At 37.3% G+C, this 13,087-nt stretch overlaps 1 protein-coding gene across 1 annotated transcript in view; it reads left to right on the top strand.

The window, feature by feature from the left end:
- The first annotated feature begins 2,676 nt into the window (after window positions 1-2,676).
- LOC113087462 (membrane-associated guanylate kinase, WW and PDZ domain-containing protein 1-like) overlaps window positions 2,677-13,087 on the top strand; it is a 35,534-nt gene continuing 25,123 nt past the window's right edge. Inside the window, exons 1-3 of the mRNA XM_026255589.1 lie at window positions 2,677-2,975; window positions 8,846-9,135; window positions 11,236-11,352. Coding sequence (XP_026111374.1) covers window positions 8,856-9,135; window positions 11,236-11,352 — 397 coding nt within the window. The 5' untranslated portion in view covers window positions 2,677-2,975; window positions 8,846-8,855. The remainder of the gene's footprint in view (window positions 2,976-8,845; window positions 9,136-11,235; window positions 11,353-13,087) is intronic.

Here is a 13,087-nt window from a genome sequence, read left to right as displayed (position 1 = left end):
ATTTCTCATATAAAGTTATTCAGTTATTCAGATTTACTTAATTTTTTTACTTACAATTACTCAATTTAAACAGTATATTTCATTGATTTCACAGCTTTAAAATTTACTCAATTTTTTGAGTGTAAAAATGTTTCACCAAAAAAATTGAGTAAATAATAGTTAAACTTTTTACAGTGTATAGAAAAGAATCATCCCCCTTTGAAATAATCACATTTTGTGCTTTGCAGCCAGAAATTAAGATTGACACCGTTTTGTTTTGTCCAGCTGTATTTACTAAGTGCAGCTTATAACATCCAAATGAAAGATATAACACCAACATGTCGAGAAAAAAAAAAAAACAGTATCAGTGAGTTGGAAAAAGAATGACCCCCTCCTAAATTACTCAATCAGGTGTATGTTATCATCTTTCTCAGTGGCACACAAAGCCATTTCACTTTCAGCTGTGATGAGCTGTGGTCATTTTGATTAGCTCAGCATGAAAAGAGCTCTCCTGGAGCATTTCAGTTTTCGGTAGAGCAACTGAAGCAAACATTCAACTATGGGTGGCAAGGCACTGTCAAAAGATCTCTGGGATAAAGCTGTGAACAGGCACAAGTCAGGAGATGGATACAAAAAAACAAAAAACAAAAAATCAAAGACTCTTTCAATGCCTAGAAGCACTGTGAAGTCTATTATTAAGAACTAGAAGGTACAGTATTTGGTATGACCCTCCCTGGATCAGGCCGTCACTCCAAACTGGATGAAAGAGCCAGGAGAAAACTGATCAGAGAGGCAACCAAGAGGCCTACAGCAACTCTGAAGCAGTGGCAGGAATTTATGACAAAGAGTGGTCATTGTGTGCATGTGACAACAATATCACAAATTCTCCAGAAATGTGGCTTGTATGGGAGGGTTGCAAAAAACATTTACGTTGTAATTTCAGTCAGTCAGTTTGACCTGGAACATAACTGGGTTGTATATTCAGATACTGACTCTAACACAAGTGCTAGTAGCGTGAAAGAATAATTAACTATGGGCTTAATTGTGTGCTTAAATCTGAGTGATGTGTTTTTGACTGTATGTTAGTGCTATTTTATTTGTTCCTATGTATAGTCTATACTCAGAGGTGCACTGGAATTGCAGTAAGCAGGCACTCCTGTACTAAAACTGAGTCATATAGTCAGCACTTTCTTACTCCATTGACTTCAACCACCAGTCAAACACATACACGCTTCCACACAACTGTGGCATAGCAACAGGCATTCCATCATCCCATCTGAATGTTTTGTTAAATAATCTATCCAAAGATGACTTCTTGCTTGGGGAGGGTGGTGCTAACGAGTTGCATGCGCTACTGGCACTGTTTCCAAGATACCAACACAGTTTCCTTGGTAACCAGAGATAGCACATGGATAAAGTGTGCGCGGTAGTTAATGACGCTTACGACACTTCGTCCTTTTTTCATCCAAAACAGTGGTGTAATAATGGCGGGCGAATCTTTGAGAACAACAATACTGTTTATGCCGTGTTTTGCAACACACGTCTGTCTATCGTGGAACTGGAACAGAGCTGAGATCGTCTTTGCGCCGACGTCATAGCGAACTGTAAAAAGTGAACGTATTCCGCTGATGTCAGCTGAAACAGACCCATTCAATCAACGAGAGGCTGCTGCAGCGAGCAGACCACCAAGAGTGTCACCCACCTACAGGCTCATCGACGTAATGTGAATGCCACCGTTCGTTACAAATCAACACTTTTATAAATGCGTATAAACGCTTTTTAATGCATAGGGTAAGGATGGTCAGTTTAGGCCAGACTAAAATTCCGTGGACATTGTTTGAAGGCTTTTTTGCATTTTTTTTTTATCAGAACATAGTCTTAACTGTAAAAATGAAAAAGAAAGAGAGAGAGAGAGAGAGAGAGAGTAAAACATTATAAACCTATTCATTGATAAACCGAATAGCTTGTATACATTGTAATTTATTTTTAAAAAATTAATCATATTTTTTTAAGTAATACTTTTTTTAAAATTATCTACTGGTATTCCTAGAATGATCTGTGTTTTTTTGATTCTTATGTTTAAAAAGGCTTTTCTTATTTTTGTTATTAAATAACTTTTGTGTTGTTTAAGATATTTAGTTAGCCTAATGTAAATAGCATACGTTGCCGCTTTTTGAAAAAAAAAATAAAATCATAAATATGCCCACATGACTGCATAGCCTTGCTGCCTTAAACTAGCCAAAAATGAGGTTAAAAATATAAGTTTTCTTGTTTTAAAAATGACAGTGTGGCCAAGAATGAAAATGCACAAATAGTGTTTTTATTTAAATTCATTCGTCCGTGAATTAATTTGCACTTGTTGACATCTCAGATGAGCGATTTTCACAGTGTCACCAAAATAAATATATTTTATAGGGTATCCCATACTTTCTTCGTGTCTTTGATAATAACGTTCGCATGCTTAATGAGAGGCGTGTAGTCCTATTCGTTATCTATTCAAATACATCTTCTTGATTGAAGTACAGTATTTGGGTAAAGAGTCACGGCGCGTTCATGTGTTCGTACTGTCGCGCGGCGCTGTCCAATCAACCTCCACCGATAGGCGGTCCGATCCGTCCCTGTTTCACAGTTTCCTCCACGTCCCTGCCTTCTCCTCCTCCTCTCTGCTTGGCTGGCTTATCATCGCTTCCTTATTGCCAAACCTGCAAAGAAACAGCTGTACTAAATGCAGCGTAATTTTGACCCATGTTCAAATAGCTGAGCGGCCCTGAGGGCACGAGGCTTCCGCGCGGGACTGTAATGCTACACTGTCCTCCCTCTCCGGCCAGTTCATCCTCAGCAGCGCAGAGCTATGGACCTGAAACCGTAGTGTTCTTCCAACACAGCATATCTGCAGTCACCTGCGACTCTAATAGGCAATCAATATTGATAGATAAATTGTAAAGGATTACAGCCATAAGGCAAGACGTCGCGGGGGGAAGGCTGGAATTATGAAGGTATGTCACAGACCATCGCATTGCTTGGCTGACCATCCGATACTACTGCCATATGCTTTTATCCATTCATTTCTGTACCGCGCGAATTCCATTATGTCCTTAGTGGTGACTGATGCCAGGAGAGCCACTTTGCCTCTGCAGCATCTAACGCCGCGCGGGCTCTTGTCAGCTGCTTTGTTTGTCAACTATCTCTACCACATGTTCTACCACGATTCATTTCAAGTCGACATGTGCTACTCGTTTCTATCTTTAGTAAAATGTTCGCGTGAAAGCGCCTTTCAGACAACAATAGCACTACATTAGCGCGAGCGCGTGAGTGAACTGTTGGTCCCACGTAGTAAAACAGCGGCCCTCGAGCACTCCTGTTTGGAGACAACGTAACACTGTCAGGTTTAAATGAATATGCGTGTTTTCTGTATGTGTGTGTGAGACAAATAAAGTGTAGAGTGTGTAATGGGAAGAGCGAGCAGGTGCTGAGAAAATGTGCCAGACGAGTTGCGCGAGTCTCCGTCCTTTGGGTTTGCACTGATGTGAGATGAGATGTGGGATTCGTAGTCCACTCTGCTGGTAAATAATGACCATTGCAGTCATTGGCTAGCAGCATACAGCCCCACTCGACACTATCATAACCCTCCAACAGCGTTTATGGCCACACTTATATGCATATCAGTGTGTTTTACTCAGGCTTTTTATGAGGATTGGTAGTTACATGTGTTTGTCCGCTGAGTATCTGTGAAGGAATTTGGCAGGGCATGTGTCATTCAGCAAACAATCCATTGTTAAACAGAATTAGAATAAGATTTATTCCACCACACACACACACACACACACACACACACACAAAATGGAATTGAAGCTTCCAGTACATAGAAAAAAAAATACAACTGGACAAATAATATTTATGTAGACCATAGACAGGATAAAATAAAATGCTTATATAAAGATACAGTTATGCAAGAAAATGTGAAAAAGAAAGGAACATAATATAATTATTAAAAAAAAATAAAAACCACATGACTCTAAAGAAGGTAATCCATGTCTTAGAGGGTGATTATAATAAATCTAAAACCATAAAACCATTTTTAAATTAAAAAATAAAATAAACTGACTGAAATAAAATATAATAATACTTTTTTATTTAATGTGTACTAAATATTTGATGTTTAAGTGATAACACACTAAAACAAATAATAATAATAATTTATAATATTAATAAATAATAATAAAATGAAACACAAAACATAAATTAAAATGGAAAATATGATGAAAAACTATTGTAAATGAAAATATTAATTTAAAAATATCAAACACACACACACCCACACTTTCAGTGGCGTAATCTGGTTATAAAAGCGGAGGAGTAGCTGAAATTGTTCCATTTGATTTTGGGAATTGTAGTCCTAAATTAGGAATCATGTCAGAATCACGTCTAGAGTGACCTCTTTTAACTGAAGAGGTTTGTTCTGAGTTCCAGATTGTTTGTTTTTATTGTGGAACCTTGACTGCTGATGTGGAGGAAAAACGAACCCCTTGGCTCTCAATCGCTCTGGACGCTTTAATGGTTCAGCACATAAGCGCAGACTGATGTACAGTACCTGAGGCTCTCTACACAGCAGGGATTTGCATTGTGATGCCGCAGAGAGATTTTAGACATGTTTCCGAGTCATTCAATATTACTGGGTTCTGATTTTTATTTGGCTGTACCTTTTCCATCGGAAATAACGTCTGAAGACATTTTCTGCCTATGCCAAGCTGATCTTTCTAAAGAAATCCTGCTTAAACCAGCCTGAACTGTTATGCTGTTTTGAGTTGGTTTTAAGAGGCCCTAACCAGATGTTAAGTGCTCCAAACCCATCTGAAACCAGGCAACAGACAAGCCTGGAAGACTAAATAAGATGAGCAAACCAAGTAGGATTTTTTTCCAGAGCAGAGGGTTTCTCTAATTTGGGAGATCAAGTAAATGTTCAGTTCTACAATACATTAAGATCAAGACATCCCATAATCTTTTGCTTCAGGCAGGAAACATGGGGTAGAAATCGAATTTCATTCTTCTCTGATTTTCAGTCTTGTTCCACAGCCTGAACAAATAATTGACATTAAGAGTTGCTGCATTAGATGTAGACAAAATGACAAACAAGCTGCGGATCTCGGCACCCAAATATCCCAGCTCAGTGACATCCACAAAAATCTCTCTTCTTGGTCCAGTGACATCTGGACCTTTAGTTTTCAGCTAAACCTGTTCTCGATTTGAGCATGTTCTTCGACTCACCTGAAGATCCAGGAGGATTTATCTTCTTTCCGCACTTCTTCTTTGGTGCCACAGACTCCCTCAGAGTTAATGTGAATATCCGATGTGTGCTGGCAAGGTTAGAGCTCTAAGCTTACAATAGGTCTGAAGTCACATTTAAAAAAAATAAAACGTAAGGGAAGAGTTTTCTACATTCCACTTTCGCTCTACTGTAGTTTATCCAGCTTATACTTAAAACTTTTAAAACCTGGTTTTGTGTCTACATGTAAAAAATATGAAGAAAAAAAAGTAATAGAATGAAATATTAATACAATTATTTGAATATATTTTAATTAAAATGTAATTTATTCCTATGATGGCAAAGCTGAATTTTGAGCAGTCATTTCTCCAGTCATAGTGACACATGATCCTTCAGAAATCGTTCAGATATGTTTATTTAGTGCTCAAAAACATTTCTTATTGTTATAAATGTTGAAAAATGTTTCTGCTGCTTAGTATTTTTGTTTTTGAAAAAATGTTTTGATCAAATAAATGCAGCCTAAGCAAACATAAGATAATTTTGACTGGCAGTTAAGTCACTTCGGATGAAAGCATCTGCTCTGCTGAATGAATAATTGTAAAATGTGACCCTGGACCACAATGTTTTTTCGAAATTGAGATTTATACACCATCTGAAAGCTGAATAAATAATCTTTCCATTGATGGTTTGTTAGGATCTGACAATATTTGGCTAAGATGCAACTATTAGAAAATCTGGAATCTGAGGGTGCAAAAAAATCTAAATACTGAGAAAATCACCTTTAAAGTTGTCCAAATGAAGTACTTAGCAATGCATATTACTAATCAAAAATTAGGTTTTGATATATTTAAAGTAGGAAATTTACAAAATATCTTCATGGAATATGATCTTTACTTAATATCCTAATGATTTTTGGCATAAAAGAAAACCCATACACTGTTTTTTGGCTATTTCTAAAAATATACCCCAGCAACTTAAGTAATTAAAAGGTTTTGTGGTCCATGGTCACAAATAGTCATGTTACATAGTCACCATATCGAAGATTTCTTGATGCTCTTGAACGGTATAAAAAAAACAAAAACAGGTCTTTTGTTGGGGTTATAAGTTCTTTATTCATGATTTGGATTGGGTGGCAGTTTTGGGCACCTTTCCAAAGTACTTAATCAATTATTCTCAACATCTCAGCAGCCCATGAAGACTCAGCATGCATATGTGATGTAGAGGATGCAAGCAGGATTTAATCAGAGATGGAAAGAGCTTTGGATCTTGATAAAATACACAGATGTCATGCAACAGTAAAGAAAAACATGAAACATCATCCCAGGGGGATGCCAGGAACATAGCAAACAAAGTGGTAGATAAGATCCAGATGCACATTTAAGCTAATTTATATATTAATCATGTATTCTAAATTCTGAGTCTTATTTTACCTGCATGAGAGGTTTTCTGGCAAAGTGTACACACTCATTTCACATTCACACTGTACTGTGTGTGTGCTCAAGTGAGGTGCAAACACACAGCGGCAGGTTGGATGGACTTTGATAATGGGCGTCTGAAGTGCTCATGCCACTTTTTGCTTTTGGTTTTTAAGGGGACTCCCTCTGCTATTTCTCCACAGCTCCAGGCAGAGACTGTACAACCTGGAGTAATAACTTTCTCTCTCTTTGTGAAGTAATGGAAAAGTGCCAGAATGCTCCTCTCCTCTCCTCTCTGAGTTTACTGCAATGGTGTTGCTGTAACTATGTAACTGTTGGTATTGTGACTGTTGTCCATTTAAAGACTCCCTTGCTGATGTATATCAGATGATGCTTCAACTAGTGTGTGATCTTTGCACTGCAGGATTGTTATCAGAAACATTGAAGTGTGTTATCAAATTTTCAGATGATTTGTGTTTGTTGTTACTTGTGTTCTAGTGTCTTTCGTGTTTGATTCATTTCAATATAGACTATATGAGTTGCTATAGGTCTAAGCAGCAGGGACACACATGCAGAGAAAGAGAAAGAGAAAGAGAAAGAGAAAGAGAAAGAGAAAGAGAAAGAGAAAGAGGGCCTTCTGCAGCCAAACCTGATGAGTAATTTGGCAGATCATCTGAGATACTGATTCGTTGTGTATTTTTTATTTTTTTACTTTACCATCTTTAGTGGAAAGCCCAGATGATTTTGCAGGCAAAAACGTGTACATATTTGGTAGTAGATTTGTTGACACCTGAAATAAATCTATGCATTTTTAATGAGCCTGCGTAAATTGTGCTTGTGGATGGAATCACCCCCGGCCCCCACTGTGGTTTGGCCATCTGTTTGCTTGTTTTGTTTCAATTTGAAGACTCGTATCATGTTTTTAGCTTGTGGAATACCATTGGGACTCACATGAATGTGTTAGTGAAGGTCTCTCATTTTGTGCCTGTTAGAAGAGTCATGGGACATACATGCTCATTATGAATGTGTTTGAATTTGTGTTTGATCTTATCCTTTTTGTTATAGTTAAAGTGGGCAATGTCTTCAAAACTACACGTAAAAAGCCACATTCAGTTGTTTTGTTCACTTAATATACAGTCACTACTGTTCAATTGTTTGGCATTTGTTATATTTTTTTAAAGTCTCTTAATGCTCATCAAGTAAAAAAATGCTAACTTGATGAGCATGAGAGACTTGTTTTAAATGAAAGTTTTCAGTATATTTTAAAATGTAATTTATAACTGTGATAGCAGCCATTACTCCCAGTCTTCAGTGTTGCACTATCCTTCAGAAATTCATGGAAACTTTTTGCCGCATGAATAGACTTTTCAAAAGAACCGTATTTATTTTGAAATTGATGCATTTGCTGTCACCTTTTTCACAAAAGTTTCACACACACACATGTTTTGTTTTTGTGAAAAGTGGGTTCATCCCAAAGGTGTAATGGTTTTTATACTGTACAAACTGTATATTCTATGGCCCTACACCAACCCTACACCTAACACTAACCCTCACAGGAAACTTAGTGCATATTTACTTCCTCAAAAAAACTAATTCTGTATGGTTTATAAGCGTTTTGAAAAATGGGCACATTGGTTATGTCCTCATAAGTCACCCTCTCCTTGTAATACCTGTGTCATACCCATGTCATTATACAGAGTTGTGTCCTGATATGTCACAAACACACACACACACACACACACACACACACACACACACACACACACAGAGATACACAGTAAAAGTGTTTGAGGCTGTTCCAAAATTATTCATATTCTTTTCATAACCTATTTTGAAAACTAAATTAGGTTGGGTTACCCTGAATATTTTTAATAAATATTTTGTACAAAGACCCTGATTTGTAGGTAAACCTTCAGAAAACCCTAAGCTAGTTTACGGCTGTCTTCTCACCTGTCCAAGCTGGTCTTCGGTTGGTTTAACAGGGTAAACAGCTGGTCTCAAAGTCTGACTAGCTGAAAAAGTGTCTAAAATTAACAGACCATCCCAACCAAACTGGGAATTCAGCTAGGCCAAAAAAACATTTTAGGAGGGTTTAGGTATTTTTCGGCTGGGAAATCTCCTTTTCGTTTTTGAAGACACAAATTGAACATGTTGTTAACATATTTTCCTCTTCTTTTTTTTCTTTCAGCGCTGTCAATATGTCTAAGGCCACTGTTAAAAAGCTGCACTGGCGCTCGAAAGTGCAGGAGAGCTTCGTCCCACTGGGCGGAGCCTCAGGAGAGCTTGGTGTGGCCATTGGAGGTGGTGCAGATTATGGAGAGTTCCCATTTGTTACAGCAGCACCTGGGGGTGGAGCCACTGTTGGTGACATCATCCTAGAGATCGGCAGTACACCTGTCCTCGGATTGACCTTGGGAGATGTGAGAGGGGTTCTGAACTCATGTCCGCATCCCATTCGGATCAAAACAGTATTACCAGGTACTCTATTTACCGATAAGAGCAAATTGACTGGTGCAGGAGATTAGGTACTGTAAATAGGAGAACTACTTTGCATTGGATAAGAGAAGGTTAATGCAAAAAGAAGAATTCTTGAATATTCTTTTGAACAAGATACAATTTGCAGAGTAGAATTAGATCAGCAACATTTTAAATACTGTAATCATTTCCTTAAAAATTAAAACGGAGGTAACTTTCCAGTTAATGGGTCATATCTGCATGGGGTTGAACCTGTGACATTTTTATGACCAGCCCAGGACTTTTCTAACAAAGCTGCTACACATTATGTTATTTTGGGAGGTTTTATGTGCATTTTGTTGCACTTATTATATGAAATACTTGGGTTGTGTAAGAGCTTTATACCTACTGACAATATACAGCCCCGAGTAGATCACAGTGTGACATGTCACCTGTTAGTGTCATTCTGCCTGAGGATTGTATTATCCTAATCTAACCTGCCTGAATACGTCAGTTCAAGATGCTCCATGGGGATTTGATTTACCATATTCACGTCTAGCTTCTACACAAGGAAGTGTTAAGAATTTTTAGTTGTTCTTAACGCCATAAATTAATGCTTAATAAAGGCATTCACTCTCTCAGGTTTGTCAACATGTTGTGAACTAACAATGTCAAATTACGCTAATTATGTGAGATACAGCATCATTTGTATAACAAACAATGGTTCTAAAAACGATTGTATTTATTATTACATCTAATCTATCACTAAAAGGTTTAAGATGTTTTAAGGATTGAATGGTTGAGCATAGCAACTTTTCTGCTTGGTTTAGAAACTGTATACATTTTGCAAATAGAGTAGTTATTTATGGAAATAACAAAATTAGAAATGAGTGAAAAAGTATACTTTTTTATTCCTACTGAATTTCAAAGTGTGGGGCCAGTAAGAATTTATTTTACAGAAAGGCCATTTATAAAGTTTTAAAGGGTTTCTAATAAATGCTGTTCTTTTGAACATTCTATTAATCAAAAATCCTGTTTTTCATATTGATAATAACAAATGTTTTGTGAGCATGAAAGCAGCATATTAGACATTATTTCTAAGAGACCTTGTGACACTGAAGACTGGAGTAATGGCTGCTAATTCAGCTGTGCAATCACAGAAAAAAACAGATTTACGTTTTATGCCTTTTCTTTAGATAGGACAGTAGGTTGACAGGAAGCAAAGTTTTAACCAGTTGCAAAGTTTACGGGTTTGTCCAATGTTTCTGAACTTCCACAATCCATCTCTTCTCCTCTGTATATTATGTTTAGTTAACTGGCTTTTGGTCTAAAGAGATTTTGGTGTAATTAAAAACAAATTTTCTGACAAAATGTTCTTTTACTTTTCAGCGTTGTGGTTAGTTTGGACAGTCACACTCAGAATAGTCTTAATCTCTCAAATTACACAAATGACTCTTTTTAATAACAGCATGTAAAGAAAGTATCCTGTTATGCAATATCTACTCCAAGTGTCCACCTTCTACAGTTCAGTGTCAGACATTAAGTGGATGTGATATCCCGCACCTCTCCGGAACTCTCTGCCCTGGTCAGCCCGATTGATCGCTGTCAGCATTGGGGTGGAGCCCGGCATTGGCGAGTAACAGTGCGGGCAATCCCCATACATAATGTATAAAGACCATCAATGTACTGCATGAAAGGAAGCTCTCTGTCATCTAAGGTCATAATGCACTTAAAAAAATGAATAGATAAGTGGATACCTTTCACATGTGTCCTTGAGGAGTCCGTGTGTTGCGATTGTGTGCGGAAAGGACCACCGGATTATATTAAGTGCAAAAATCAATACAGAGAAGCCAAGTGGGGCGGATAGGTCTTGTTAGGTGCTCCACAGTGCTTGTTTGTGACAACAGCACACTGACCTTATAATTAATTTATATATATGACCTTATAATAAAATTATAATTTATTTTTAGGACAGCGTCTTTGACAGTTTCACTTTTTTTCTCATATTTCCATGGTGACAGCAGTGTTCTGTTTGTGAGTTTGGCGAAACAGTGCTGTTATTAAAAAGTGGTTTCAGATCTCCCCATCTCATTCTCACTCATGTGTTCTGTTTGTAATCTGTAGGCTCAACTCTCTGTAAGGATCTCAGACTTTACCTGAGCAAGTGTTTTACACCCGGATCCATGGACAGCCAACTCCAACAGGTCATACGAGAGAACCTCTACCTGCGCGCTGTGCCCTGTGAGTGACCCACACCTGCATTATTTAATAATACAGGCTCTTTAACACAGGATGACAAATTAATTTTGGAGAAAAAAGATGAAAATGTGTGTTAAATGTCCAACTGTAAAAAAATGTAAGTCCATTTGTTGACTGTCTAATGCTTTTTCAAAACAAAAGTACTCCCTTCAGTACTTCAGTACTCAATGACAGTGACAGGATGCATATAATTATGGGACAGAGCGGACAATTAAAGACGCAATTGTATAACGTTATAGTATGTCCCAAAGCTTGCCTACTCTTCTACTACACACTCAAAAGTTTGTCCTTTTTCTTCACCAGAAGAGTACATATTTTAAGGGCATAGCATAAATAGGCACATTGGGATGCCGCAATTGAGTCATTCATTAGAGTCAATTTATTCAAACGGCTTATTCATTCATAAATGAAGTAAATAGATCTCTTTATGAACAAGCCTTTGAATCACTGGTTCTAATCAAAAACAGACAATACTGTGTTTAAAATATTGACTACTTATTTAATAAACTGAACTTATTCATTTAGCTGATGCTTTTATCCAAAGCAACTTACAATTGCTATATATGTCAGAGGACACACGCCTCCTAGGGGTTAAGTTTCTCGCTCAGGGACACATTGGTGTCTCACAGTGGATTCGAACCCGGGTCTCTCACACCAAATGCATGTTTCTTATCCACTGCTCTAACACAACCCCATATAATCTAAATATGAGACAAGAACTCATATAGGGGCATTTAGCCCTAATATCTTGAATTTTAGGGGCACATATCAGCATTTATGGACTTTATCATGCAGTGAGTTGTTGCCTTGCATAAAATGGGTGGGGCAGGTGTGTTAACTGTGTTAAAATATTTTAATTGCATTATTTTTCCATAACTAGTTCATTAAATTGACAGCCCTAAAAAAAATAAATGAGTTTAATTTGATTTCAAGTGTCTACATAAGTGCTTTGGATTAGGCTTGTGAAAATTTCATTTGAATTTGGATTTTTCTCTTCCTATTTAGGAAATAAAAACGTGAAATGAGTGAGCAAGATTTTTTTTTTGCATTAATTATTGCACAAGCAAAACTCTTATTATGTATTTATTTGTTTGCTATTTTTCTAGTACTTTAGAACTAGTCTAACTAAAACTATTCATAAAGACCCCACTCCATTATTTCAATTAATTGTACTATGCAAAATGGACCTGACCTCATGTTTAGTCAAAGGTCTGGGTACACAAGATTATACAATATGTATAATACAATGTGCTTCCCTCTATCCACCAAGGGCTTCTTGGCCTGAAAAAGGATGAAGACCCCTAAAGTAGAACAGCTGCAATGAAAACACAGATGAGAAACATACCGAAATACATCAGCCAGCAAAAGCATGCATGCAGTCTCATGCTTTAATGCTCACAGAGACTGTAAACAAATCCAATTTACAATCACGTCAAACCTCACGTGGAAACAAAGGTTCAGTCACTTTGAGGTAATGTGATGCACTTTAACCATTGCCATGGAAACTGTCATCAAATGTCACAGCAGTGCACTCATTGTGAATAGCACTGTTTCATATTTTGCCTTGGCAACAAAACTGCAACTATATTCAGAAAAGATTGCATGCTTTTATTAATGTATAACTTCTGCTGGCCCCTTTAAAACATCAGGCACCCGTTCACCATCACAGCTGATGCATTTAATCCATCCTGCATGATTCAAATTTCACCTATTTCGT

The sequence above is a fragment of the Carassius auratus genome, unplaced genomic scaffold, assembly GCF_003368295.1.
Source record: "Carassius auratus strain Wakin unplaced genomic scaffold, ASM336829v1 scaf_tig00044861, whole genome shotgun sequence".
In the NCBI taxonomy this organism is placed as follows: domain Eukaryota; kingdom Metazoa; phylum Chordata; class Actinopteri; order Cypriniformes; family Cyprinidae; genus Carassius; species Carassius auratus.
The sequence above is the reverse complement of the archived record's forward strand: the minus strand, read 5'-3'. Positions and strand labels throughout refer to the sequence as shown.